Source organism: Bufo bufo, chromosome 7 (assembly GCF_905171765.1).
Source record: "Bufo bufo chromosome 7, aBufBuf1.1, whole genome shotgun sequence".
Classification (NCBI taxonomy): Eukaryota; Metazoa; Chordata; class Amphibia; order Anura; family Bufonidae; genus Bufo; species Bufo bufo.
This window is the reverse complement of record NC_053395.1, coordinates 106,099,064-106,125,676: the sequence shown is the minus strand read 5'-3', so window position 1 is coordinate 106,125,676 and position 26,613 is coordinate 106,099,064. Positions and strand designations below refer to the sequence as shown.

The 26,613-nt window shown below is 44.7% G+C and overlaps 1 protein-coding gene across 1 annotated transcript in view; it reads right to left on the bottom strand.

The window, feature by feature from the left end:
- LOC121008604 (glutaminase kidney isoform, mitochondrial-like) overlaps positions 1 to 13,945 on the bottom strand; it is a 1,417,393-nt gene extending 1,403,448 nt beyond the window's left edge. Inside the window, exon 1 of the mRNA XM_040441254.1 lies at positions 13,643 to 13,945. Coding sequence (XP_040297188.1) covers positions 13,643 to 13,860 — 218 coding nt within the window. The 5' untranslated portion in view covers positions 13,861 to 13,945. The remainder of the gene's footprint in view (positions 1 to 13,642) is intronic.
- Between the last annotated feature and the right edge of the window lie 12,668 nt (positions 13,946 to 26,613).

The window sequence follows — 26,613 nt, the reverse complement described above, 5'->3', positions numbered from 1 at the left end:
TCTCAAGACTCTGTCACATGTGCTCAGTGTGAACCTGCTTTCATCTGAAGAGCACAGGGCGCCAGTGGCAAATTTGCCAATCTTGGTGTTCTCTGGCAAATGCCAAACGTCCTGCACGATGTTGGGCTGTAAGCCCAACCCTCACCTGTGGACGTCGGGCCCTCATATCACCCTCATGGAGTCTGTTTCTGACTGTTTGAGCAGACACATGCACATTTGTGGCTTGCTGGAGGTCATTTTGCAGGGCTCTGGCAGTGCTCCTCCTGTTCCTCCTTGCACAAAGGCGGAGGTAGCGGTCCTGCTGCTGGGTTGTTGCCCTCCTACGGCCTCCTCCACGACTCCTGATGTACTGGCCTGTCTCCTGGTAGCGCCTCCATGCTCTGGACACTACGCTGACAGACACAGCAAACCTTCTTGCCACAGCTCGCATTGATGTGCCATCCTGGATAAGCTGCACTACCTGAGCCACTTGTGTGGGTTGTAGACTCCATCTCATGCTACCACTAGAGTGAAAGCACCGCCAGCATTCAAAAGTGACCAGAACATCAGCCAGGAAGCATAGGAACTGAGAAGTGATCTATCACAGTCATTACCTCTGGCTGTGACCTTCTGTCTATGCTCTCGCTGCAGCTCCGTTCCTGTGTGTCATTTGTGGTTCTTTATGGTTTAACTCCCCTGTGTGTCTATTAGGAGTTAATCCTCTGTCTGCTCCATGGGTGTGGCCTCTCTGCTACACCCATGGAACCTGTATATAAGGCTGAGGTTTCCTCAGTTCTGTGTCAGCTCTCCTGGTGTGTGTTGTCTTGTCCTGCTCCTGGTTTGTACTCTCTCTCCCATGCTGCTGACCCATGGGATCTGTGTCTATCTGTGCTCTGTGGGTTTCCCTACTTGTTCATTGACGTCCTCTTTCCTGTCTTTCTGTTATCTGTTCTGCCAGTTATGTTTTAGTTACCTTGTGTGTATTCATATGTCTCTGTTCAGCAAGCCCTTGCTGCACCTTTCTTTGCAGCAGAGTGGTATGCGCAAGGCCATGCAGTTTACTACTGGTGGAGCAAGTCCTTCTCTGCTCATTGCCACTCCTGCTTGTATTTTTAGTTACCTTGTGTGTATTCATAGGTCTCTGTTCAGCAAGCCCTTGCTGCAGCGCGCCTAGCTGCAGAGTGCTATGTGCAAGGCCACGCAGTATACCACTGGTGGAGCTAGTCCTTCTCTGCTCATTGTCACTCCTGTCTCCTTGCTATGTATTTCTGCTTGTGTTATTAGTTGTCCTGTTTTGTATTTGCCTGTCTGTTATGTTTGCCTATGTGCCGTCGGTACCTTCTGGTACCTGTTGTCCATTCGTTCCTGCGGTCACTGTCTAGTTCACACTCCAGAGTGGACCCTGGCAACTTCCTGCGGCAAAGCCTAACCCTACCTTCTGGGGCCCTAGTGAATACCAGGAGTTGCTTAGTCATGCCCCTCTGGAGTATTACTAGACAGTGGCGCAGTGGGGGTTTTCTCCCACTGTGCTGACGGTACATAGAGCTCATGTTTTGTCTGTGCTGCCTTCCCTGCTTTTTGTTTGTGCAATAAACTCCTATGTGTCTGTACCTGATTTCCGTTTGTTTATTGCTTGACGACGCGGTGGTCTCTCCTGGGACCTCCAACTCGTGACATGATCTGAGGTCACCACCTGCAGAACCACTCCTTTATTGGGGATGTCTTGCTAATTGCCTATAATTTCCACCTGTTGTCTATCCCATTTGCACAACAGCATGTGAAACTGATTGTCACTCAGTGTTGCTTCCTAAGTGGACAGTTTGATTTCACAGAAGTGTGATTGACTTGGAGTTACATTGTGTTGTTTAAGTGTTCCCTTTATTTTTTTGAGCAGTGTATATGTTAAAGGCATCCCTTCTTCTGTCTCATTCAGTAGCTATATAACTATTGAGAGAGATGTATTTTTTTTAAATACATTTACACATTTAACCCTCCATTTTAATTATATTATTTACCCCAGTGTTAAATTCACACCCCCTGGATGATTGATTTTTTTCCTACAGTGGGGTAGAAAATTACACACACAGGGTTTTAAAGAATAAACTAACTGACTCAGACCAAGAGCCGACTCAGCGAGTCAGCAAGTGAATCGAAGCATCCGCGCATGCGCATTGCGCAACCTAAGCTTCGGTTCACTTGCTTCTTGTCAGCTCAGCGAATAAACCGAAGATCCAATTCATGAATCGGTTAATTTGAATGAACTGATTCAAATGAACCGATTCATGTGAAAGATCCGAACTTCCCATCTCTACTGAAACAACCAATGACAAAGATCCTTACAGTAAGGAGCTTAGCGATTGGTCAGTTTGAGCGGGCTGCCGGAGCTTCTGGCACACCACTCTGAAGTAAGGAAGGAGGTGCACGCGATCGTCAATGGCGGGGTAAGTGGCCTTGCTGCAGAGCCTTGTTTTAACTTGTTCAGCCTCACATGCTGTATGAGCCTAATCCGGCTATGAACACATATGGATATGTGAGCTATAGCGGTGCTCGTCCGCGGTGTGCGCCCTGTCAGGGACCAGCCCTGCTAGTAGTAACTGTTCGGTAACGCCACATTTCACACAGGTTACCCATTAGTGACGGCCGGCAGCATGGTGAGTGTTGTGTCACCGACAACGTTTCAGTTTCCCGCCCTTATCTGTAGTGTACAGCTCCTAATGTGCAGGCAGCGTGCGTCATAAGGACTGAAGAGTACAGTACAGCTGTTACCTATAGCAACTGGAGACAGCCTGTTCTGTAATTAGAGGAAGCAGCCACAGTCTGTTCATAAGTCATAACCCCATCAGCCACATTACCCCCATAACACTTTAAACCTCATAAAATCACTGCAACAGTGACCTCAGTGGTGCCGACCCCCTCAGAGCAAGAGTGACCTCAGTGGTGCCAACCCCCTCAGAGCAACAGTGACCTCAGTGGTGCCAACCCCCTCAGAGCAACAGTGACCTCAGTGGTGCCAACCCCCTCAGAGCAACAGTGACCTCAGTGGTGCCAACCCCCTCAGAGCAACAGTGACCTCGGCTAAATTTAAAATTGTCTAAATTTGCTATTTATGCATGGTAGACAGTTCTAGAGCACTAGTAATGGTTTCCCTGCATAAATAGCAACCCCTTAATGTTATGTAGGCCTTCGTATTAACTATTTGAATTACTGTAACTTTTGTACTCATCGGCTGAAAATACTCCTCAAAAATGGTAAGAGGAGTATTTTTACTTTTCCAGAAAAAATGTAGCACGACCTCTGTTCCCCATAGTATTTGCCTTAGTCATGGAACCTTTTGCAGAAACTGTCAGGCAATCTTATATTATTTTGGGAATCTTGGTGAAGGGCGAGTCTCATACACTGGGCCTCTATGCTGACGACGTCATATGGTCACTAACACGTCCGGAGGTGTCTCTCCCGGGGGTACAGTAAGTTTTAAATAAGTTCCAAAATGTATCCTAATATAAAATGAACCTATCGAAAACCCAAGCATACACTGTGGGGGTGGATTCCACCAGGAGAGCGAAACTGGTTTCCCAATACCACTTTAGTTGGCAGGAGAAAGGCTTCACTTACTTTGGTATCACTCTTACCAAAACTAGCAAAGATTTATACTCCGCAAACTATCCACCCCTATTATCAAAAGCATCTGATGTGATTCGGAAATACTCCCACTCACTATTATCTTGTGCCTGCAGAGTGGCCGTTATTAAAATGATGCTGCTCCCTACCATATTATATACCTTTCACACTGTGGTGATCCTGTTAGCTGCCGTATTTTTTCAATCTTTCAAAAGCTGCTCACCGACTTGGTTTGGGCTGGTAGAAAACCCAGAATTCGGTAAGCTACAATGTCTAGACCTTGGGCCAGGGGGGTTATGGTTATCCCGGATGTAAGGAAATATTACATGGCCTGTGTTCTTACGCAAATGAAAGAATGGTGGACACACGACAGTGGAATAAGATGGGTGACATTAGAAAAGGCATCATCTGCCACCCCTCTTATTGCTCAGTTCAATTTGCATCATCAAAAAGGTATGGGGACTCAAGCCTTCCTATATAGTATAAAGGTATTAGCTATGGTATGGAAAAGTCTCCTTCTATATTTGGCTACTTTACCCAAAACTACTATTAAGAACCTACCTTTACTATACGTAAATGCATGGATCCCAGATCTACACTTAGAGAATTGGTTGGCGGCAGGAATAACCAAAATTGCTCATTTGTTTGAAGGCACAACCCTGGATACTTTTGATAGTTTAACCCACAAATTTAACATCCCACAGAGAGATTTCTATAACTATCTGAGGATAAGACATGCCTTCTGTAGCCACGACATCTCCTCAATGGATTTCCCTATTACAATCCTAAACTTTATCTATTAGGGGTATCTCCTTCTTTTACAACATCTTTATAACTCCTAACACATCTGTGAAACCTCTTTGTCTTAAAATGGGAAGAAGAATTAGGGGTGGAACATTCGGTGGAAGACTGGTACTTAGCCTTCCCTATAGTAAAACAGATATCAGGAGCTACGCACTGGGAGACGGCATTTAAAATACTTATCCGATAGTACCAAACACCTTATCATATTTACAAGCTTAATTCCTCATATCCCCCTTTTGCTGAAGGAAGTGCGGTCTCTTAGGCATGTATAAACATGTATGGTGGAACTGTCCATTGGTGTCCACTTTCTGGGATGCCGTGTTCCTTCCCTTACAGAAAGTGACGGGAGTGCAAATACCCAAGTCACCATCTCTAGCCCTCTGTTTTGTGGGTCTTATAGAACTCCCCCCACAGATTACGTTAGTTTGTGGTCAGATTATTCTCGCAGCTAGGGCTATGATAGCCAAATCCTGGAAATTGAGCTCCCCGATGACTATTAAGGAATTAACATCTACGGTCCAATTACATTTTGAGTTAGAGAAAATGTATGCTTCTCAGTCACACAGTAGGTCCAAGGTATTGCAATATTGGGACCCAATTTTCCAAACTGTAACAGTTTATGTAACACTTGCTAGATGCGAGTTTTATGCATGAGCAGCTGTATATAAAAATATTTATCATCTTTTTATTCCAATAAGGTATTTGTCTAAGAAAAAGGTGCCACCATGTTTCTGTTTGTTATATCTAGTGATGCCGACTTTAATCTTCTGATGTACATCAAGGAAAAATATTTCTGAGACCAGTTTTACTTCTTAAAGGGAACCTGTCACCTGGATTTTGTGTATAGAGCTGAGGACATGGGTTGCTAGATCGCCGCTAGCACATCCGCAATATCCAATCCCCATAGCTCTCTGTGCTTTTATTGTGTAAAAAAAGCAATTTGATACAATAAAAGCACAGAGAGCTATGGGGACTCGGTATTGTGGATGTGCTAGCGGCGATCTAGCAACCCATGTCCTCAGCTCTATACACAAAATCCAGGTGACAGGTTCCCTTTAAGGCCCCTGCTAAATTTATGGTAACTTACTGCGAGCACACCTCACATTGTAGATTGTAACAAGTTTCTCAATAAAAATTAAATTTATAATAAAAAAAAAAGTTTGTCTTAGTAAATGTACCCCAATCAGTTTTGTCTGCAATTGCATTCAGTGGGGCACATTTACTACAGGGGGGGCCCCTTGTATGGATTATGCTTACCTGCTCCCCGACACCCGTGTCACTAGCCTGCTATTGGCTGCTCCCCCCACTCGCCGGATGTTTTGATCCGAGTGACAGAGAGATGCAGTGGTGGCCGTGCAGGGATTCGGAGTGTTGCGGGTGTTGAGGAGCAGGTAAGTATAATTCATATTTTAGATAACCCAAAAAAAAAAAAAAAAAAAAATGTATTGGATAATGATCAGGAATATTAAATCACAAAAACTAAAGAATTTACCTCCCTGGTTAAAATATACCTTTTATTGAATCCATTAAAATATAACTTTTGAAAACCCCTATCGATAGTACAATCATAGATGCTACTACTGATCAATTATTAAATTATATATATATATATATATATATATATATATATATATATATATATATATATATATATATATACACACACACACACACACACATACATATACACACACACACACACACACATACATATACACACACATACATACATACACACACTCACCTAAAGAATTATTAGGAACACCATATTGTGGGAGTGTGTGTATATATATCCACACAGTATTAGCTTGCTAATCATAGCTTGCTGCTTTTCCAAGGCTGCTATTTCAAGTGCTGCTGTTATAAGTGCATTGGAGATATTCAGGAGATACTTAGGAGGTAATCTGGAGGTGGATACAATCTAAACAAGTAAGATTTGTTTGTTTAAAATCTTTCTCCTCTTTACAATGGCAGATCTGGTTCTGTGCAGGAATTGTTGTGCTTTTATTTCAGGTTCCACTCTTCAAAGGTTTGGATACTGTCTGAACTGTAGACAGCTCTCCATAATGCAGCAGGAAATTACCTTTTTGAAATATGAGATTTTTAAATTAACCACTAAACAAACTCAGGCTGAGAACATTGCAATGCCACTGCCACAGAGGCCCCCTAGAAATGGAAGATGGGTTACTGTAGGTTCAGGTAGACTGAGAGTTGTGGCTCTCCATAATTCATTTGCAGCACTTTCAGAGTGCAAGAGCAACATGGAGGATGGCTCAAGCACAGTGGGTGAGAAACAATCATCTCCCATGCCTAAAGTATGTAAGACTGCAGCCAAAGACAAAAAGGAGAAGGTGAGGATTGATAGTAAGCAGCTGTTGGTGGGCAATTCCATCATAAGAGGTGTGAAGTTTGAGGAGAATGGTGTTGCGAGATGTCTCCCTGGTGCTACCGCTAGCAGGGATAGACGACGGATCCTAAATATTGTTAGGCAAGCAAAGCAGGAAAGGGAAGTGGATGTTATTCTCCATCTTGGGACAAACGATCTGGCTTGCAATGAGGTTTCAAAGGTGAAAGAAGCTTTTCATACACTTGGAAAGGATATACGGGAGGTTGCATCAACTGTTTCATTCTCTGCAGTTTTGCCTGTGCATAACCTTCAGCATGACAGGAAGATGCGCATTAGGGAATTTAATGTATGGGTTGGTGAATGGTGTCTGAACCAAGGGTTTGGCTTTGTGTCTCATGATAGCTCTTGTTGGAATGGAAAAGAACTGTACAAGAAAGATGGTTTGCATCTTTCTCTCAAGGGAACAAATGTCCTCGGTGAACAGTTCCAAGTATTTGCTAAGAAGCATTTAAACTAGGAAAGGGGGGCAAAAGAGTGATAATCCAGCAGTCCGACTGCCCCCCGGAACAATGCCAGAAGAGGCCAGTAGCACAAAGGTTAAGAAATGACAAGCTCAGAGTCTTGTCTACAAATGCTCGCAGTCTAGGGAATAAGATCAATGAGCTTGAGGCTATAATGGCATCTGAGAATATAGATGTAGTGGCTGTTACTGAGAGGTGGTTCAAGGGGAGTAATGACTGGGATATCAATACCAGGGTTCTCTCTATACAGGAAAGACAGAGAAGGCAAGAAGGGGGAGGGGTGGCCCTGTATGTGAAAGATAGCATAAAATCTAATTTGATACAAGTTAGCGAGAACAATTTAGAGTCAGTTTGGGTTACCTTGCAGCTTGATAATCATAAGGTAACTCGTGTAGGTGTTATATATAGACCACCTACCCAAGTCAAAGAATTAGATGATCTACTAGTTGAGGAAATAGCTAAAATGACATTGAAGGGGGAAGTTATCATTATGGGAGACTTCAATCTTCCAGATGTAAACTGGAAAACCAAAATAGCTAGTTCTGCCAAGAGTACAGATATTCTAAATTCCCTACTGGGATTATCTCTACAGCAAGTAGTGGAGGAGCCAACCCGGAAGGAGGCCATTTTAGATTTAGTATTCACAAATGGGAATTTGGTATCTGATATTACTGTAGGGGAAAGCTTGGGATCTAGTGATCACCAGTCAGTGTGGTTTACTATAAGTACAGTGACTTAGTCACACCACACAAAAACAAAAGTTTTAGATTTTAGAAAAACTGACTTTTCTAAAATTAGATTAGTGGTATACGAGTCCCTATCAGACTGGAACAGTTTAATTGGAGTCCAGGAGAAATGGGACTACTTAAAAGTGGCACTATTGAAGGCAACAGAAGATTGCATTAGGCTTGTCAGTAAAAGCAAAAAAAGGAAGAGACCACTGTGGTACTCAGCAGAAGTGGCCAAAATCATTAAAAACAAAAAGATAGCATTTAGGAATTATAAAAAAAAAAAAAAAACGAGGCTGACAGACAAATTTATAAGATTAGGCAGAGAGATGCCAAACAAGTTATAAGAGCTTCTAAAGCACAGGCAGAAGAGAAATTAGCTCAGTCAGGGAAAAAAGCCGATAAGGCATTCTTCAGATACATAAATGAAAAAAGGAAACTAAAACAAGGAATTACCAAATTAAAAACTAAAGAAGGAAGGTATATGGAAGAAGATAAAGAACTAGCTGACTGCCTCAATGAATACTTCTGTTCAGTTTTTACAAAGGAAAATGAAGGAGAAGGACCTCAGTTGGGAAAGAAGACTAATGAATCTTTTGACGCATGTGTCTTTACAGAGGAAGAGGTTCTAAGTCAACTGTCTAAAATTAATAGAAATAAGTCACAGGGGCCTGATGGGATACACCCAAAGCTATTAAAAGAGCTCAGCGGTGAACTAGCAAAACCATTAACAGATTTATTTAACCAATCACTGGCAACAGGAGTCGTCCCAGAAGATTGGAAATTAGCAAATGTTGTGCCCATTCACAAGAAAGGTAGTAGGGAGGAATCGGGCAACTATAGGCCAGTAAGCCTGACATCAATAGTGGGGAAATTAATAGAAACCATACTTAAGGAGAGGATTGTGGACCATCTAAAATCCCATGGATTGAAAAATGAAAAACAGCATGGGTTTACTTCAGGGAGATCATGTCAAACTAATCTTATTGATTTTTTTGATTGGGTGACTAAAATAATAGATGGAGGAGGTGCAGTAGACATCGCTTATCTAGACTTTAGTAAGGCTTTTGATACTGTCCCACATAGAAGGCTTATCAATAAAGTGCAGTCATTGGGCTTGGACTCCCATATTGTTGAATGGATTAGGCAGTGGCTGAGGGACAGGCAACAGAGGGTTGTAGTCAATGGAGTATATTCAGACCAAGGTCTTGTTACCAGTGGGGTACCTCAGGGATCTGTTCTGGGACCCATATTGTTTAATATCTTTATCAGCGAAATTGCAGAAGGCCTCAATGGTAAGGTGTGTCTTTTTGCTGATGACACAAAGATTTGTAACAGGGTTGATGTTCCTGGAGGAATACACCAAATGGAAAAGGACTTCGGAAAACTAGAGGAATGGTCAAAAATCTGGCAACTAAAATTGAATGTTGATAAGTGCAAGATAATGCACCTGGGACGTAAAAACCCAAGAGCAGAATATAAAATCAGTGATACAGTCCTAACATCAGTATCTGAGGAAAGGGATTTAGGGATCATTATTTCAGAAGACTTAAAAGGTAGGCAGACAATGTCACAGAGCAGCAGGAAATGCTAGCAGAATGCTTGGGTGTATAGCAAGAGGAATTACCAGTAGAAAGAGGGAGGTGCTCATGCCGCTCTACAGAGCACTAGTGAGACCTCATTTGGAGTATTGTGCTCAGTACTGGAGACCATATCTCCAGAAGGATATTGATACTTTGGAGAGAGTTCAGAGAAGAGCTACTAAACTGGTACATGGATTGCAGGATAAAACTTACCAGGAAAGATTAAAGGACCTTAACATGTATAGCTTGGAAGAAAGACGAGACAGAGGGGATAGGATAGAAACTTTTAAATACATAAAGGGAATCAACAAGGTAAAAGAGGAAAGAATATTTAAAAGAAGAAAAACTGCTACAAGAAGACATAGTTTTAAATTAGAGGGGCAAAGGTTTAAAAGTAATATCAGGAAGTATTACTTTACTGAGAGAGTAGTGGATGCATGGAATAGCCTTCCTGCAGAAGTGGCAGCTGCAAATACAGTGGAGGAGTTTAAGCATGCATGGGATAGGCATAAGGCCATCCTTCATATAAGATAGGGCCAGGGGCTATCCATAGTATTTAGTATATTGGGCAGACTAGATGGGCCAAACGGTTCTTATCTGCCGACACATTCTATGTTTCTATGTTTCTATACTAATACGGTGTTGGACCCCCTTTTGCCTTCAGAACTGCCTTAATTCTACGTGGCATTGATTCAACAAGGTGCTGATAGCATTCTTTAGAAATGTTGGCCCATATTGATAGGATAGCATCTTGCAGTTGATGGAGATTTGAGGGATGCACATCCAGGGCACGAAGCTCCCGTTCCACCACATCCCAAAGATGCTCTATTGGGTTGAGATCTGGCGACTGTGGGGGCCATTTTAGTACAGTGAACTCATTGTCATGTTCAAGAAACCAATTTGAAATGATTCGAGCTTTGTGACATGGTGTATTATCCTGCTGGAAGTAGCCATCAGAGGATGGATGCATGTTCTCATTCTGTTTACGCCAAATTCGGACTCTACCATTTGAATGTCTCAACAGAAATCGAGACTCATCAGACCAGGCAACATTTTTCCAGACTTCAACAGTCCAATTTTGGTGAGCTCGTGCAAATTGTAGCCTCTTTTTCCTATTTGTAGTGGAGATGAGTGGTACCCGGTGGGGTCTTCTGCTGTTGTAGCCCATCCGCCTCAAGGATGTGCGTGTTGTGGCTTCACAAGTGCTTTGCTGCATACCTTGGTTGTAACGAGTGGTTATTTCAGTCAACGTTGCTCTTCTATCAGCTTGAATCAGTCGACCCATTCTCCTCTGGCCTCTAGCATCCACAAGGCATTTTTGCCCACAGGACTGCCGCATACTGGATGTTTTTCCCTTTTCACACCATTCTTTGTAAACCCTAGAAATGGTTGTGCGTGAAAATCCCAGTAACTGAGCAGATTGTGAAATACTCAGACCGGCCCGTCTGGCACCAACAACCATGCCACACTCAAAATTGCTTAAATCACCTTTCTTTCCCATTCTGACATTCAGTTTGGAGTTCAGGAGATTGTCTTGACCAGGACCACACCCCTAAATGATTTGAAGCAACTGCCATGTGATTGGTTGACTAGATAATTGCATTAATGAGAAATAGAACAGGTGTTCCTAATAATTCTTTAGGAGAGAGATTATATATATATATATATATATATATATATATATATATATATATATATACACACATATACATATACATATACACACAAAATATGTCATATTCTAGGTTCTTCAAAGTAGCCACCTTTTGCTTTGATTACTGCTTTGCACACTCTTGGCATTCTCTTGATGAGCTTCAAAAGGTAGTCCCCTGAAATGGTCTTCCAACAGTCTTGAAGGAGTTCCCAGAGATGCTTAGCACTTGTTGGCCCTTTTGCCTTCACTCTGCGGTCCAGCTCACCCCCAAACCATCTCGATTGGGTTCAGGTCCGGTGACTGTGGAGGCCAGGTCATCTGGCGCAGCACCCCATCACTCTCCTTCATGGTCAAATAGCCCTTACTTTCAAAGTTTTCCCAATTTTTCGGCTGACTGACCTTCATTTCTGAAAGTAATGATGGCCACTCGTTTTTCTTTACTTAGCTGCTTTTTTCTTGCCATAATACAAATTCTAACAGTCTATTCAGTAGGACTATCAGCTGTGTATCCACCTGACTTCTCCTCAACGCAACTGATGGTAACAACCCCATGTATAAGGCAAGAAATCCCACTTACTAAACCTGACAGGGCACACCGGTGAAGTAAAAACCATTTCAGGGGACTACCTCTTGAAGCTCATCAATAGAATGCAAAGAGTGTGCAAAGCAGTAATCAAAGCAAAAGGTGGCTACTTTGAAGAACCTAGAATATGACATATTTTCAGTTGTTTCACACTTGTTTGTTATGTATATAATTCAACATGTGTTAATTCATAGTTTTGATGCCTTCATAGTCATGAAAATAAAGAAAACTCTTTGAATGAGAAGGTGTGTCCAAAATTTTGGTCTGTTATATATATATATATATATAGAGATAGTATTTAATAATTGATCAGTAGCATCTATGATTGTACCATCGATAGGGGTTTTCGAAAGTTATATTTTAATTAGTGTTGAGCGAACTTGTGTTTTAAGTTCGGCGTCTAAAGTTCGAGTTCAGGTTATCGAAGTATCCCGTTATGGATTCTAAATTCCGTTATGGTCCATGGTAGCGGAATCCATAACGGGATACTTCAGTAACCCAAACCCGAACTTTAGACACCGAACTTAAAACACAAGTTCGCTCAACACTAATTTTAGTGGATTCAATAAAAGGTATATTTTAACCAGAGAGGTAAATCCTTTAGTTTTTGTGGTTTAATATTCCTGATCATTATCCAATACTGAATTATACTTACCTGCTCCTCGACACCCTCGACACTCTGGATCCCTGCACGGCCACCACTGCATCTCTTTGTCACTTGGATCAAAACATCCGGCGAGTGGGGGGGAGCAGCCAATAGCAGGCTAGCGAATTTATTAAGTGATTTAATTAAAGGCTTTTGTTAATTAAATGGTCGTGTGTAATTCTATGACCAGGGCATACACATAGTTTGCTTGTATTTTTTTTTCATAATTGATCAGTAGCATCTATGATTGTACTATCGATAGGGGTTTTCGAAAGTTCTATTTTAATGGATGGGACCTTTCACTAGAATAAAAAATCTAAACTAAGCAGCGCTCAGCTCATAGCCTGAGAGGGTTTTTTTTCTCTCAGGCTATGAGCTGAGCGCTGGGATTGGCCAGCGCTACAGCATGGGAGAAGGAGACGCCGGCAGGTTCAACTGGGTGGAGCCTAACTATGAAGATACCGGAGGCTATACCGGGAGAACGGAGCGGCGCCCAGGTATAACAGTAAGTGCAGGGAGATCCCTGGGCGCCGCTCTCCATGTCTGTATGCTTAGTTTAGATTTTTTATTCTAGTGAAAGGTCCTCTTTAATAAAAAAAGGTATATTTTAACAATATTGGATAACCCCCTTAAACCAAAAAGAAAAACCTGATTTATTATGGGATAATAAATGAGACCCAAACATTGTCAACATGCCTGTTTTTCTTTCATGTACGCCCCATTAACTTCAATGGAGCCTGGGATCTGTGTGAAAAACGCACAATATAGAAGATGTGACAATTTTTCCCGAAAGCAGAAAAACTACTGTATGTTCACGTCCACATATCCATTGAAATGAATGGATTCAGTCTGGATGCTATCTGTTTGCAACATGCATCGCATCTGGACAGAAAACGCGCTGGTATGTAAGAGGCTTTAGGCTAGGCCTACGCTGGTGGCGGCCAGGATGGCAGAGTAGTGGTGATCTTTCCCTGCAATCCCATTCATTTCTATGGGATCACCAGCACTCTGCGGTCCTTGCTGTGAGCAGCCCATCCTCTATCCATCACATAGATACAACACGCATTTTATTAGAAGAACAAAGACACGCTCTAGAATGAAAGGAGGAGCCAGATGGCCAGCACACTTTGCACCTTCTTCAGCCTCCACACAAGGCCCTCAGTGCTCCCTGTTACTTACTTGTCATCTGCCGCGACCTTCGGTACAGCTCCGTGAATCTCGGGTTCCTCAGACTTGGAGCAGAAGCGCCTACATGGAGTCAACCAGAAGCTAGCAGCACTACTCCCGCCTCCATTTCCTCTGCTGCTGAGACTGACTCTCAGCGGCGCAGTTTTACAGTTATGTCTGCCGTTTAGAATTATAATCCGCAGAAAGGCAGATCTTCCAAAACGAATCATGTTGTTAATGGAGAAATACAGCCCTGAACGCCTGGAATAAACGCAGCTAGAACCGCCTCGTAGTGTCCGCTTTCTGTGAAGGTGGGGGAGAGCCTCCGTCCTCTCCTTATTGGTTATCTATGGCAGCTGTCAGATGTAGAATCTCGCGATTGGTGGAGTGGAGGGGGGGGGGGGGTTCTAATCCCGTCAATTAAAGGGATGGGCAGGCCTAGCTTCTCAGAAACAGGAGGCTGATTAGGCTACTTTCACACTTGATCCGGCAAGCATGCTGCGGTATTTCGGGTACTTTAACACTAGCGTTTTTCTTTTCCGGCAATGAGTTCCATCCTAGGGGCTCATTACCGGAAAGTAACTGATCAGTTTCATTCTCTGAATGGAGAGAAATCCGTTCGGAATGTCTTCAGTTCAGTCTTTTAGATTTTTCAGGACGGAGATAATACCGCAGCATGCTGCGGTATTATCTCCTTCCAAAATTCCGGATCAGTTGCCGGAATGCCGGATCTGTATTAAAAATGCCGGATCCGGTAAAAATGTGAAAACAAATAGAAACTGATCCGTTTGTCCGTATGACAAACAGACGGATCCATTCTTGCAGTGCATTTGTGAGACAGATTTGTCTACAAATGCTGTCCAGTTGCTACGGAACTGCTTGCCGGATCACTCTGCTATAAGTGTGAAAGTAGCCTTACTCCGTCCAAAACGCCGTTCAGTGACTGAACTGAAGACATCCTGAATGGATTTTTCTCCATTCAGAATGCATGGGGATAAAATTGATCAGTTATTTTCCGGTATTGAGCCCCTATGATGGAGTTCAGTGCCGGAAAAGAAAAAGGCTAGTGTGAAAGTACCCTCAGAAGGAGGCCTCCGGTATTTAGATCTTCTTTCAGGGTACTTTCACACTAGTGTTTTTCTTTTCTGGTATTGAGTTCCATCCTAGGGGAAAAAAAACTGATCAGTTTAATCATAATGCATTCTGAATGGAGAGCAATCCGTTCAGGATGCATCAGTTCAGTCCCTCTTATGTTTTTTGGACGGAGAAAATATTGCAGCATGCTGCAGTTTTCTCTCCGGCCAAAAATACTGGCCACTTGCTGGAATGCCGGATTCGGCATTAATTTACATTGAAGTCTATTAGTGCCGGATCTGGCATTAAGTGTCCCGGCAAAACGGAACCGGCTTTTCAGTCTGCGCATGCGCAGACCTTTAAAAATGCAAAAAAAATGAATCCTCTGCCGCAAGTGTGAAAGTACCCTCAAACGAAAGAAGTGTGTGACACTAGGCTGAGGAACTGTTCCTCAAAACAACTCTCCAGTCAGAGAATCACTTGTCAAAAATCGGAACTGTTTTCTGCCCTTACATTTTATTCCTGTGTGAGGGTACCTGCATGTAAGTGCAGGTGAATGTGCAGAAGATCCACCTGAATTTTCATGTGGATATCTGTGCATTTCTGTAACCAAACCGCATTAAAAAAAATGCTATTTCTGATTGCGGTATTTGGTGTGGACTTGATGAGATTTTGCTGTAGATCTCGCCCTTGATTTGATAAGGTTGAAATCCACAGCTAAAACAAACATAGTTGACCGAAGATCAGCACAGAACGTAACTGCAAAGTGTACATGAGATTTGTCTGTACTACACTTTGTTGGTACCATATTTTGCAAGTTTTATCCTTATGGGAATCTGCACCAAAAAAACATGTAAGCCGCAAAATGTGCAGGTACACATAGGCTCTGTTCACCTCTCCTTTTATCTCTCTGTTTAGCATGTGTGCTGGGAAAGCTTCTAAGGCTAAGTTCCTATCGCCATTTATCTTTCCGTTCTTCTGATCCGTCAGAATAACAGAAAAATAAAGAAAAAAACAAATCCTGTATAAAAACAGATCCTTTAAAAAAAATCCTGTAAAAAAATAAAAAATAAAATCCTGTGCATCAGTTATGCACATCTGGCTTCCGTTTTACCCATTTCCATCAGAGATCTAATATTTTGGGCAGAAAAAAGGCTCTCCAGCTGTTGCAAAACTACAGCTCCCAGCATGCCCAGACTGCGTACAGCAGGGCATGGTGGGAGTTGTAGTTTTACAACAGCTGGAAAGCCGCAAGTTGGCCATGCCTGGTCTAAAACAATGACTCTCTGGCGGAAATGGCTCAAACGGATGTGAGATGTGCATAACTGATGCACACAATCAGTTTTTTTTTACAGGATCATGTTTTTTTTCTTTATTTTTCTGTTCTTCTGACAGATCAGAAGAACGTAAAAATAACATCGATTTGAACTCTCCCTCCTAGGGTCGCCAAGAAATACCTGCCTCGTTTACACAGTGTAGTGGTGTAGTTTTGGGGTGTGGCTTAGCACAAGGTGTTATTTGACAGCAATAAGTTTGATCATATTTAGAGTTTTGTGAAAGTTTTTTTTTTTTTTTATAACAAGACACATTTTTTTCCTGTCATTTTTAATATGAATTTCAGCCAAAATGATGCACAGGTCTTATGTATAAACACTGTAATGAATGAGCTCTTATTGAGAAGCAGATATCCAGAAAGCCAGAGAAAATGCATCCCACTCCTCTGATTCCCTTGCTGCCCCTGAACCGTTCAGCCCCGTTTGCCCGTTTTGTCATAGGCCCCTTTCACACGGGCAAGTTTTCCGCGCGGGTGCAATGCGTGAGGTGAACGCATTGCACCCGCATTGAATCCGGACCCATTCACTTCAATGGGGCTGTGTAGATGAGCGGTGATTTTAACGCATCACTTGTGCTTTGCGTGAAAATCGCAGCAGGTTCTATTTTCTGCATTTTTCACGCAACGCAGGCCCCATAGAAATGAATGGGGCTGCGTGAAAATCGCAAGCATCCGCAAGCAAGTGCGGATGCGGTGCGATTTTTACGCATGGTTGCTAGGAGATGATAGGGATGAGCATCCCCATTAAAGTCTAATCACTGTATTATTTTCCCTTATAACAAGGATCTTCTATCTTCATTCAGCAGGACCTGCGCTGACGTCACCGCGCTCACCACATGGTCATCAAAGGTCTTTTTGCAGGTCCAGAAAGAAGAAGACGATGCTGGCTGCGCGAACAAGTGGATGAGATTAGTTAATTTTTATTTATTTTTTTAACCCCTCAAGGCACATTTTAGTAAGCATTCTGTTGTTATAAGGGAAAATAATAAAATTAATAGAACACCTAACCCAAAACCCGAACTTCAGTGAAGAAGTCCAGATTCGGTCTGGGTACCACATTCAGTTTTTTCTCATTGCACTCGCGCGGAAAAAACTGAACATCGGAACGCAATTGCAGTCAAAACTGTGCATTGCTTATAGCACAGACCTGTCACTTACCAGTAGGAGGAGCGCCCGGCCGGCCACAGACAGCGCACGTAAGTATAATGCTGCTAAAAGTGCTAAGTAACCATGGCAGCCAGGACTGCAGTAGCGTCCTGGCTGCCATGGTAACTGATCAGAGCCCCAGCGATTAAACTGGGACTCCGATCGGAACTGCCGCTCTGATGCCACCAATGATGGGGGGGAGGGGGGTTGTTAACCTGTGGCCACTGCCACCAATAATTTTAATTGGGGGGGGAGAGAGGGGAGGCCGCACTGGACACCAATGATTTTAATAGGGGGGAGGGAGGGGGGTCTGGCCCCTGCTGCCTGGCAGCACCCGATCTCTTACAGGGGGCTGAGATCCGCACAATTAACCCCTCAGGTGCGGCATCTGAGGGGTTAATTGTGCGGATCACAGCCCCCTGTAAGAGATCGGGTGCTGCCAGGCAGCAGGGGGCAGTTATGTACACAGTTCTAGGTATATTCTAACTTGAAGTGTCCCCATCACCATGGGAACGCCTCTGTGTTAGAATATACTGTTGGATCAGAGTTTTCACGATCATGAAAACTCAGATTTGAAAAAGCTAATACTATTACTTTCCGTTATAACATGTTATAACGGAAAATAATAAAGTGAAGTTCGGGTCCCCATTGACTTCAATGGGGTTCGGATCGAACTCCCCGTACCCGAACTTCTAGGTGTTCGCTCAACTCTATCAGTGAGGAAAATGGTGCTTCTGTCAGAAATGTTAGTTATTTATCTCTAGTGATCAGGGGCTGGCTGGCAAATTTTAGCCTGGGGGGGGCAAGCACACAGCACTGGCCCATGTGTAGCAGCCCACCCTTAGGCCTCTTTCACACGAACATGTGCGCTCCGTGGACATATTGTGGACCACATTTGCGGATCCGCAATACACGGGCGCCGTTCCGTGGGCATTCCGCATCACAGATGCGGACCCATTCACTTGAATGGGTCCGCAAATCCGGAGATGCGGAATGGTGCGGAGCGGAAGCACGGAATAGAACCCTATTGAAGCACTACGGAGTGCTTCCGTGGGGTTTCATCCCATACTTCCGTTCTGCAAAAAGATAGAACGGGCGGGCGGATCGCGGACCCATTAAAGTGAATGGGTCCACGATCCGCTGTGGCTACCCAACGGTTGGTGTTTGTGCATTGCAGCCCACAATTTGCGGGCCGCAGCACGGCCACGGGGCGCACACATTCGTGTGCAAGAGGCCTTAACCTGTAGAAATCGGAGTCTCACTTTCTTCTGGAATTCGCATCCCCACTTAACCCTTGGTTGAACTTGATGGACTTATGTCTTTTTTTCAATCGTATTAGCTATGTAAGGCCTCATGCACACGACCGTATGTATTTTGCGGTCCTCAAAAAACGGATCCGCAAAAAATACGGATAACGTCCATGTGCTTTCCGTATTTTACGGAACAGCTGGCCCCTAATAGAACAGTACTATCCTTGTTTGTTATGCGGACAATAATAGGACATGTTCTAGTTTTTTGCGGAACGGAAATACGGACATACGGAAACAGAATACACACGGAGTAACTTCCGCTTTTTTTGCGGACCCATTGAAATGAATTGTTCCGTATACGGTCCGCGAAAAAAACGGAATGGACACGGAATGAAAATACGTTCGTGTGCTTGTAACTCTGCCTACCATATAAAGGTGGTGTAGGTAAATGGGCTTTAAATCCTTAACCCCTTTCTATCCCCGGCCAGTTTTCACCTTACTGCCCAGGCCATTTTCTGCAAATCTGACATTTGTCACTTTGTGTGGTAATAACTTTGTAACACTTTTACTTATCCAAGCCATTCTGAGATTGTTTTCATATGACACATTGTACTTTAGGATAGTGGAAAATTTGAGTCAATATATTTCACCTTTATTTATACCAAAATTTACCAATTTTCTAACTTTGAATTTCTCAACTTTTAAGGCTACATGCCAATTGTGAAAAAAACGGATGGCGTCCGTATGTCGTCCATTTTGTTTGCGGATCCATTGTAACAATGCCTATCCTTAGGATAGGACATGTTCTATTTTTTTTTGGAGGGGCTACGGAACAGACATACTGATGTGGACAGCACACGGTGTGCTGTCTACATTTTTTGCGGACCCATTGAAATGAATGGGTCTGCATCCTATCCACAAAAAAAACGGAACGGACAAGGAAACAAAATACATTCGTGTGCATGTAGTAATACCTCATAAAATAGTTATCAATCAACATTCCCCATAGGTTTACGTTATATTGGCATCATTTTGTAAATGTAATGTATTTTTTTAGGACATTTAGAAGGCTTAGAATTTTAGAAGCAATTTTTCAGCAAAATTTCAAAAGTGATATTGAGGGGCTTACGTAATGGAAACCACCCATTAATGACCCTATTTTAGAAACTACATCCCTCAGATCACTCAAACTTTACAAACTTTGTTAACCCTTGAGGTGTTCCATAAGAATTAAAGGAAAATGGAGGTGAAATTTCAAAATTCTCTGCTCTCCCAGAGGAAATAGACACCGGGAAGATAGCAAGGGACCAATCAGAGTGGTCCCTTGCTGGCAAGCGCTCCGAATGGTTAGGCTCTGCATTCTAACAAAAACAAAGACAGGTGCACACTGCAGTATTACTAACCCTCGTACTGGTGTAAAATTGAGAGATTAGCCAACATATCCTGCTTGGAGGACGTGTCTGAGCCCAAGCACCGCGCCAAGGTTTCTCAAGTAGATCGGGACCTAACGCTAAACCTACCTGGGCCGTATGGGCAACACCAGGAGCCAGTGGGCAAATTACAGGAGCGCAAGGTCCGACTCACAGTCAATCTCCCAGTAACTTCCAGCATGTGACCATGCATACAGTGGGAGGAGGGAGAGAGCTTTGAGCCCCACCCAAGACTCGCTGATATAGCCTGGGCCTCACATGTACACCAGAATGCTGCCTGTGAATGGAAATAAAGGCACATTCAGACTAGGATATGTTGGCTAATTTCTCAATTCTACACCAGTACGAGGGTTAGTAAGACCGCAGTGTGCACCTGTCTTTGTTTTTGTTATATTATTTTTACTGTTTATCACATCCACACATTTGCTATCCTGTGTAGGATGTCCATTGTGGTACTTGTGGTCTGCTGCAGGCATCCTCCATTGTATGCATTTTTGCTGGGGATTGCCATTAGCAGCGGACCACAAGTGCAGGATCTTCCCCCCCCCTGTATAGATGCACCACTGCATATGGGGTTGAGCACTTCCTGCTTTTTAATACCACGCCAATCTATAGTTTGTATATTCTGCATTCTAACCAATCAGAGCGCTTCAGTGTGAAAATGCTGGTTTCAGCCTGATATCAGCCGTGACCCCCACTGTGCCCCTAGTGATATCAGGGCCAAAGCCCCTGATGATGCCCCCTGCAGCCCATCTCTGCCATCAGCAGAGATTGTCAGCTGTAACTTACTCTAACTTAGAGCTGACACTCTGTTGCCAACACCGATCTCGGCCGTATAACCCCATAGATGCCGCGGTTAGTAGCCGCCCATGGCATCCATGGGGTTAAGAGGGAGGGAGCTTCCTCTCTCTTCATCGCAGCAGCAGCCCGATGGTTGCCATGGCCTTACAAAGGTGTCCAGGCGGTCATGTACCTAAAGCTGATCAGACCCGGAGGGTCTGATCAGCCTTCGTCTAAGTGTAGCACTGACAATACAGTGCATTGCAATAGATAACTATTGCAATGCACTGTATAGTCATCAGGCCCACTGGATCTTCAAGATCCAAGTGGGTCTTGATAAATAAAATAATAACATATAAGTGTATAAAAAAAAGTGTTAACATTTTTTTTTTAAATTGTAATAAAAATAAAATAAAAATTAGCTTTTCTCATATCCGTTCATTTACAGTACAGACCAAAAGTTTGGACACACCTTCTCATTCAAAGAGTTTTCTTTATTTTCATGACTATGAAGGCATCAAAACTATGAATTAACACATGTGGAATTATATACATAACAAACAAGTGTGAAACAACTGAAAATATGTCATATTCTAGGTTCTTCAAAGTAGCCACCTTTTGCTTTGATTACTGCTTTGCACACTCTTGGCATTCTCTTGATGAGCTTCAAGAGGTAGTCCCCTGAAATGGTCTTCCAACAGTCTTGAAGGAGTTCCCAGAGATGCTTAGCATTTGTTGGCCCTTTTGCCTTCACTCTGCGGTCCAGCTCACCCCAAACCATCTCGATTGGGTTCAGGTCCGGTGACTGTGGAGGCCAGGTCATCTGGCGCAGCACCCCATCACTCTTCTTCATGGTCAAATAGCCCTTACTTTCAAAGTTTTCCCAATTTTTCGGCTGACTGACTGACCTTCATTTCTTAAAGTAATGATGGCCACTCGTTTTTCTTTACTTAGCTGCTTTTTTCTTGCCATAATACTAATTCTAACAGTCTATTCAGTAGGACTATTAGCTGTGTATCCACCTGACTTCTCCTCAACGCCACTGATGGTCCCAACCCCATTTATAAGGCAAGAAATTCCACTTATTAAACCTGACAGGGCACACCTGTGAAGTGAAAACCATTTCAGGGGACTATCTCTTGAAGCTCATCAAGAGAATGCCAAGAGTGTGCAAAGCAGTAATCAAAGCAAAAGGTGGCTACTTTGAAGAACCTAGAATATGACATATTTTCAGTTGTGCTCGGATCGGCTCATGATGAGAGGGTCCCCTACCTAAGCCTATACTCCCCCTCCTACCTAGAAGCAGCAGAGTTATGCCGGAACTGCTTATCGAATGGTAGCCTAAAGGGGGCCACACCAATGATGAGTCCTAAGAAGAAGGGAGGGCTTCTGGGTGGGTCGAAAGCATTCGAACCGACAAGTGGGGCAGGAGAGCCAGGTTTAAATAATTAAAGCCCCGCCTCCCCTCACACAAACACGGCACTCTTAATTGCCTACCACTTGTGCTCGGATCGGCTCATGATGAGAGGGTCCCCTACCTAAGCCTATACTCCCCCTCCTACCTAGAAGCAGCAGAGTTATGCCGGAACTGCTTATCGAAGGGTAGCCTAAAGGGGCCAAAAGAACCATGCATAGGAGTTTGAAAAGACTTTGATAACAGAAACTACAAAACCAAAACTCGAAAGCCAGTGACATTTCGTATTAAGGATCCGGGATATAACGCATGGAACACGCGGAACTGCGACGACCCAACCGTTTGATGACATGTACTGGCACCTTATGCATGGACGCCGCAGCTGCCGCGCCCATGCGGAAGGAATGTCCTGTGCTCCAGAGAGGACCGACCCCTGAACCTGTCAACTAAACCCGAATGTACCTAAGAAAGGCCGCGGTGGTTAGCCGGGCATTGCCTAGTTAGAGTACGGGAGAACATGCCGGCTTGGACTAAATACTACGCAGCCAAGCCTCCAAGGCCTGCACCGGACACCATCTGCTGTCCGTGGGAAAGTATCTGACCGCCACCGATTCCCCCTGCCGTGACGTCTTGGACGAGGCCAAGGTGAGGACATAGATGGACCCGTGCCGGATGAGCTGACCTTTCCACAAGCACCCAGCCAGCGTATTGGTGCCCATGAGCTCGCCTGACCTGACGAATCCATGGAAGGCCAGGTACCAGGCTGTTTCTACCAGAGCGCTAACCTGCGGCCCGAACGGTTTACCCTGCAGTTTGTCTGTCACGGCCTGAACAAGCTACCGGTAAATGGCTGACGCACATGTCGTTTCACAACAGACATCTTGCGCAAACCCTTCAACGCCGCTTTGATCGGGTGGGCGGAAAAGAGTGATGGTAGGTCCGGATGTAGCATGTACCAATGGTGCTGAATACCTGCCAGGTATAGTTAACAGTGCTATAGGACAGGTTTAATTGAGAGTGGCAAAACCCTGACGAAGCCCAATAGGTGAGTGATAGGCCCCCGGCCAGCGGCCGGGTAGGTATTCTCATATCTCTGAAACAGGCGCCAAGCTGTCTTGTAAGCCCTCAGAGTATTACTGGCCAAGGAATTGGCCATCAGTCTCTTAGCTTTGGTGAGATGAGAGACTAGTCCCAGCGCAGCTGGGCCTGGTGGGGAATCTTTTTTTTTTTTTCCTCCACGCGTGAGAGACTCTAATGGCGGAGTCATCTGTGTAAACCTAAAGCGGAGAAGCCATGCGCGAGAGACTAATGGCGGAGCCATGCGTGAGAGACTAATGGCGGAATCATATGTGTAAAACTAACGCGGAGAAGCCATGCGTGAGAGACTCTAATGGCGGAGTCATATGTGTAAACCTAAAACGGAGAAGCCATACGTGAGAGACTCTAATGGCGGAGTCATATGTGTATACCTAAAACGGAGAAGCCATGCGTGAGAGACTCTAATGGCAGAGTCATATGTGTAAAACTAACGCGGAGAAGCCATGCGTGAGAGACTCTAATGGCGGAGTCATATGTGTGACCTAAAACGGAGAAGCCATGCGTGAGAGACTCTAATGGCGGAGTCATATGTGTAAACCTAAAACGGAGAAGCCATGTGTGAGAGACTCTAATGGCGGAGTCATATGTGTAAAACTAACGCGGAGAAGCCATGCGTAAGATACTCTAATGGCGGAGTCATATGTGTAAACCTAAAACGGAGAAGCCATGCGTGAGAGATTCTAATGGCGGAGTCATATGTGTAACCTAAAACGGAGAAGCCATGCGTGAGAGACTCTAATGGCGGAGTCATATGTGTAAAACTAAAACGGAGAAGCCATGCGTGAGAGACTCTAATGGCGGAGTCATATGTGTAAAACTAACGCGGAGAAGCCATGCGTGAGAGACTCTAATGGCGGAGTCATATGTGTAACCTAAAACGGAGAAGCCATGCGTGAGAGACTCTAATGGCGGAGTCATATGTGTAAACCTAAAACGGAGAAGCCATACGTGAGAGACTCTAATGGCGGAGTCATATGTGTAAAACTAAAACGGAGAAGCCATGCGTGAGAGACTCTAATGGCGGAGTCATATGTGTAAAACTAACGCGGAGAAGCCATGCGTGAGAGACTCTAATGGCGGAGTCATATGTGTAAACCTAAAACGGAGAAGCCATACGTGAGAGACTCTAATGGCGGAGTCATATGTGTATACCTAAAACGGAGAAGCCATGTGTGAGAGACTCTAATGACGGAGTCATATGTGTAAAACTAACGCGGAGAAGCCATGCGTAAGATACTCTAATGGTGGAGTCATATGTGTAAACCTAAAACGGAGAAGCCATGCGTGAGAGATTCTAATGGCGGAGTCATATGTGTAAACCTAAAGCGGAGAAGCCATGCGTGAGAGATTCTAATGGCGGAGTCATATGTGTAAACCTAAAACAGAGAAGCCATGCGTGAGAGACTCTAATGGCGGAGTCATATGTGTAAAACTAACGCGGAGAAGCCATGCGTGAGAGACTCTAATGGCGGAGTCATATGTGTAACCTAAAACGGAGAAGCCATGCGTGAGAGATTCTAATGGCGGAGTCATATGTGTAACCTAAAACGGAGAAGCCATGCGTGAGAGACTCTAATGGCTGAGTCATATGTGTAAACCTAAAACGGAGAAGCCATGCGTGAGAGACTCAGATGGCGGAGTCATATGTGTAAACCTAAAACGGAGAAGCCATGCGTGAGAGACTCTAATGGCAGAGTCATATGTGTAACCTGAAACGGGGAAGCCATGCGTGAGAGACTCAAATTATTATTATTTTTTATTTTTTTTTATACTATAAACCACTTAAGCAGCTCCCGTATGGGCACAGCTCTGAGTACGAGCATGAAGAGCATGGTATAACGCAGATCACCTGCACGGTCTAACTAACATCCTGTGCCTAAATAACCCCCTTGGAACCTTATGTACGGCCGGCAGCAGGAAGCCAGCCACCGCCTATGATCTGCTCCCCCTGACCGAGCCTAGTACTCCTTCCCCAGATCCCTGCCTACCTAACGGCACGGGGGCCCGTGCTAAACTTTATTGAAGATGAGGAGCCTTTACCCCCAGCTGCGTGGGGAGCTCACGCTGCTCCCTGGCAGAATGCACCAGTGCGGGGGAGCCCCCCCTCAGCTAGGGCCGACCAACCACCGGCTGGACACTCGTACCGCGTGGGGAGCAGTGCCGCTCCCTGGCAATGTGCACCGGATCAGAGGGAGCCCTTCCTTTACCGTGGGCCCCGGCCCCCGCTGGTTTGAATCGTGTGCCCCGGCCCCCGCTGGTTTGAATCGTGAGCTCCCTGGCATTGTGCGCCGGTGCAGGAGTGCCCCCCCTCACCTAGGGGCTGGTTATTGTGACTGGAACCCGCTGGGAGACTGAAGCCTGACCGGACCTACCTGTGACCGTGAAAGCTGACCTCCCAGGCCGTCGCTGACCCGCGTGCGTAGACATGACGCAACTACCCGTAGATGCCCACCCAGTGCCTGTAGTCAACGGGAGTGCGACCGAGTCTGTGGATGTGACCGACTAGCCCCTGTAGTCGTGAGGGGACCCTACATCGAGAGTAACGGTAACGGACCATCGCCTGGAGACGTGGTAGTATTACCTCACGAGTCTGTTGTCGTAAGACTACTGCCTGCAGTTGTGGCCGGCCTTTCTAATGAGTCTGTAGTCGTAACAGATTTGTGCCTGCAGTCGTGGCAGGGCTTTAGAGCGGGTCTGTAGTCGTGACAGACTGATGCCTGCAGTCGTGGCAGGGCTTTATAACGGGTCTGCAGTCGTGACAGACTGATGCCTGCAGTCGTTGCAGGACTTTATAACGAGTCTGTAGTCGTGACAGACTGATGCCTGCAGTCGTGGCAGGGCTTTATAACGGGTCTGTAGTCGTGACAGACTGATGCCTGCAGTCGTGGCAGGACTTTATAACGAGTCTGTAGTCGTGACAAACTGATGCCTGCAGTCGTGGCAGGGCTTTAGAGCGGGTCTATAGTCGTGACAGACTGATGCCTGCAGTCGTGGCAGGGCTTTATAATGAGTCTGTAGTCGTGACAGACCTGGCAAAGCAAAATTTCTATCTAAATAATTTTTTATTTTTTTTAAAAAAAATTTAACTTCCCATCAAAGGCCACGACTGTAGGCGCCACCCCGCAAGACATGCGCCAGTGGCCTGGGCATTGATAGGCCACCATACCCAGTCCCCCAAGCCCACACAGGAGTAAAGAGGGGGTTGGCCCACGCATGCGCACCACACCAGACTCACCTGGCGGCCATGACAGCCACAAACCCCACAGTATCGCAAAGTAGCCAACCACCTGTGGACCTGAATAAACAAGGACAGACATGTGAGAGAGCGAACCCCGGCTGAGTGACCCTTCACCCACGCAACCGCTCCCTAGCTAACCACCGGTTTGTCGCGGCTGCGCCCGAAACCGACCCACTGACTCCCAACGTACCGTATGGGCTTATGGGCGGCCAGGCTGCGT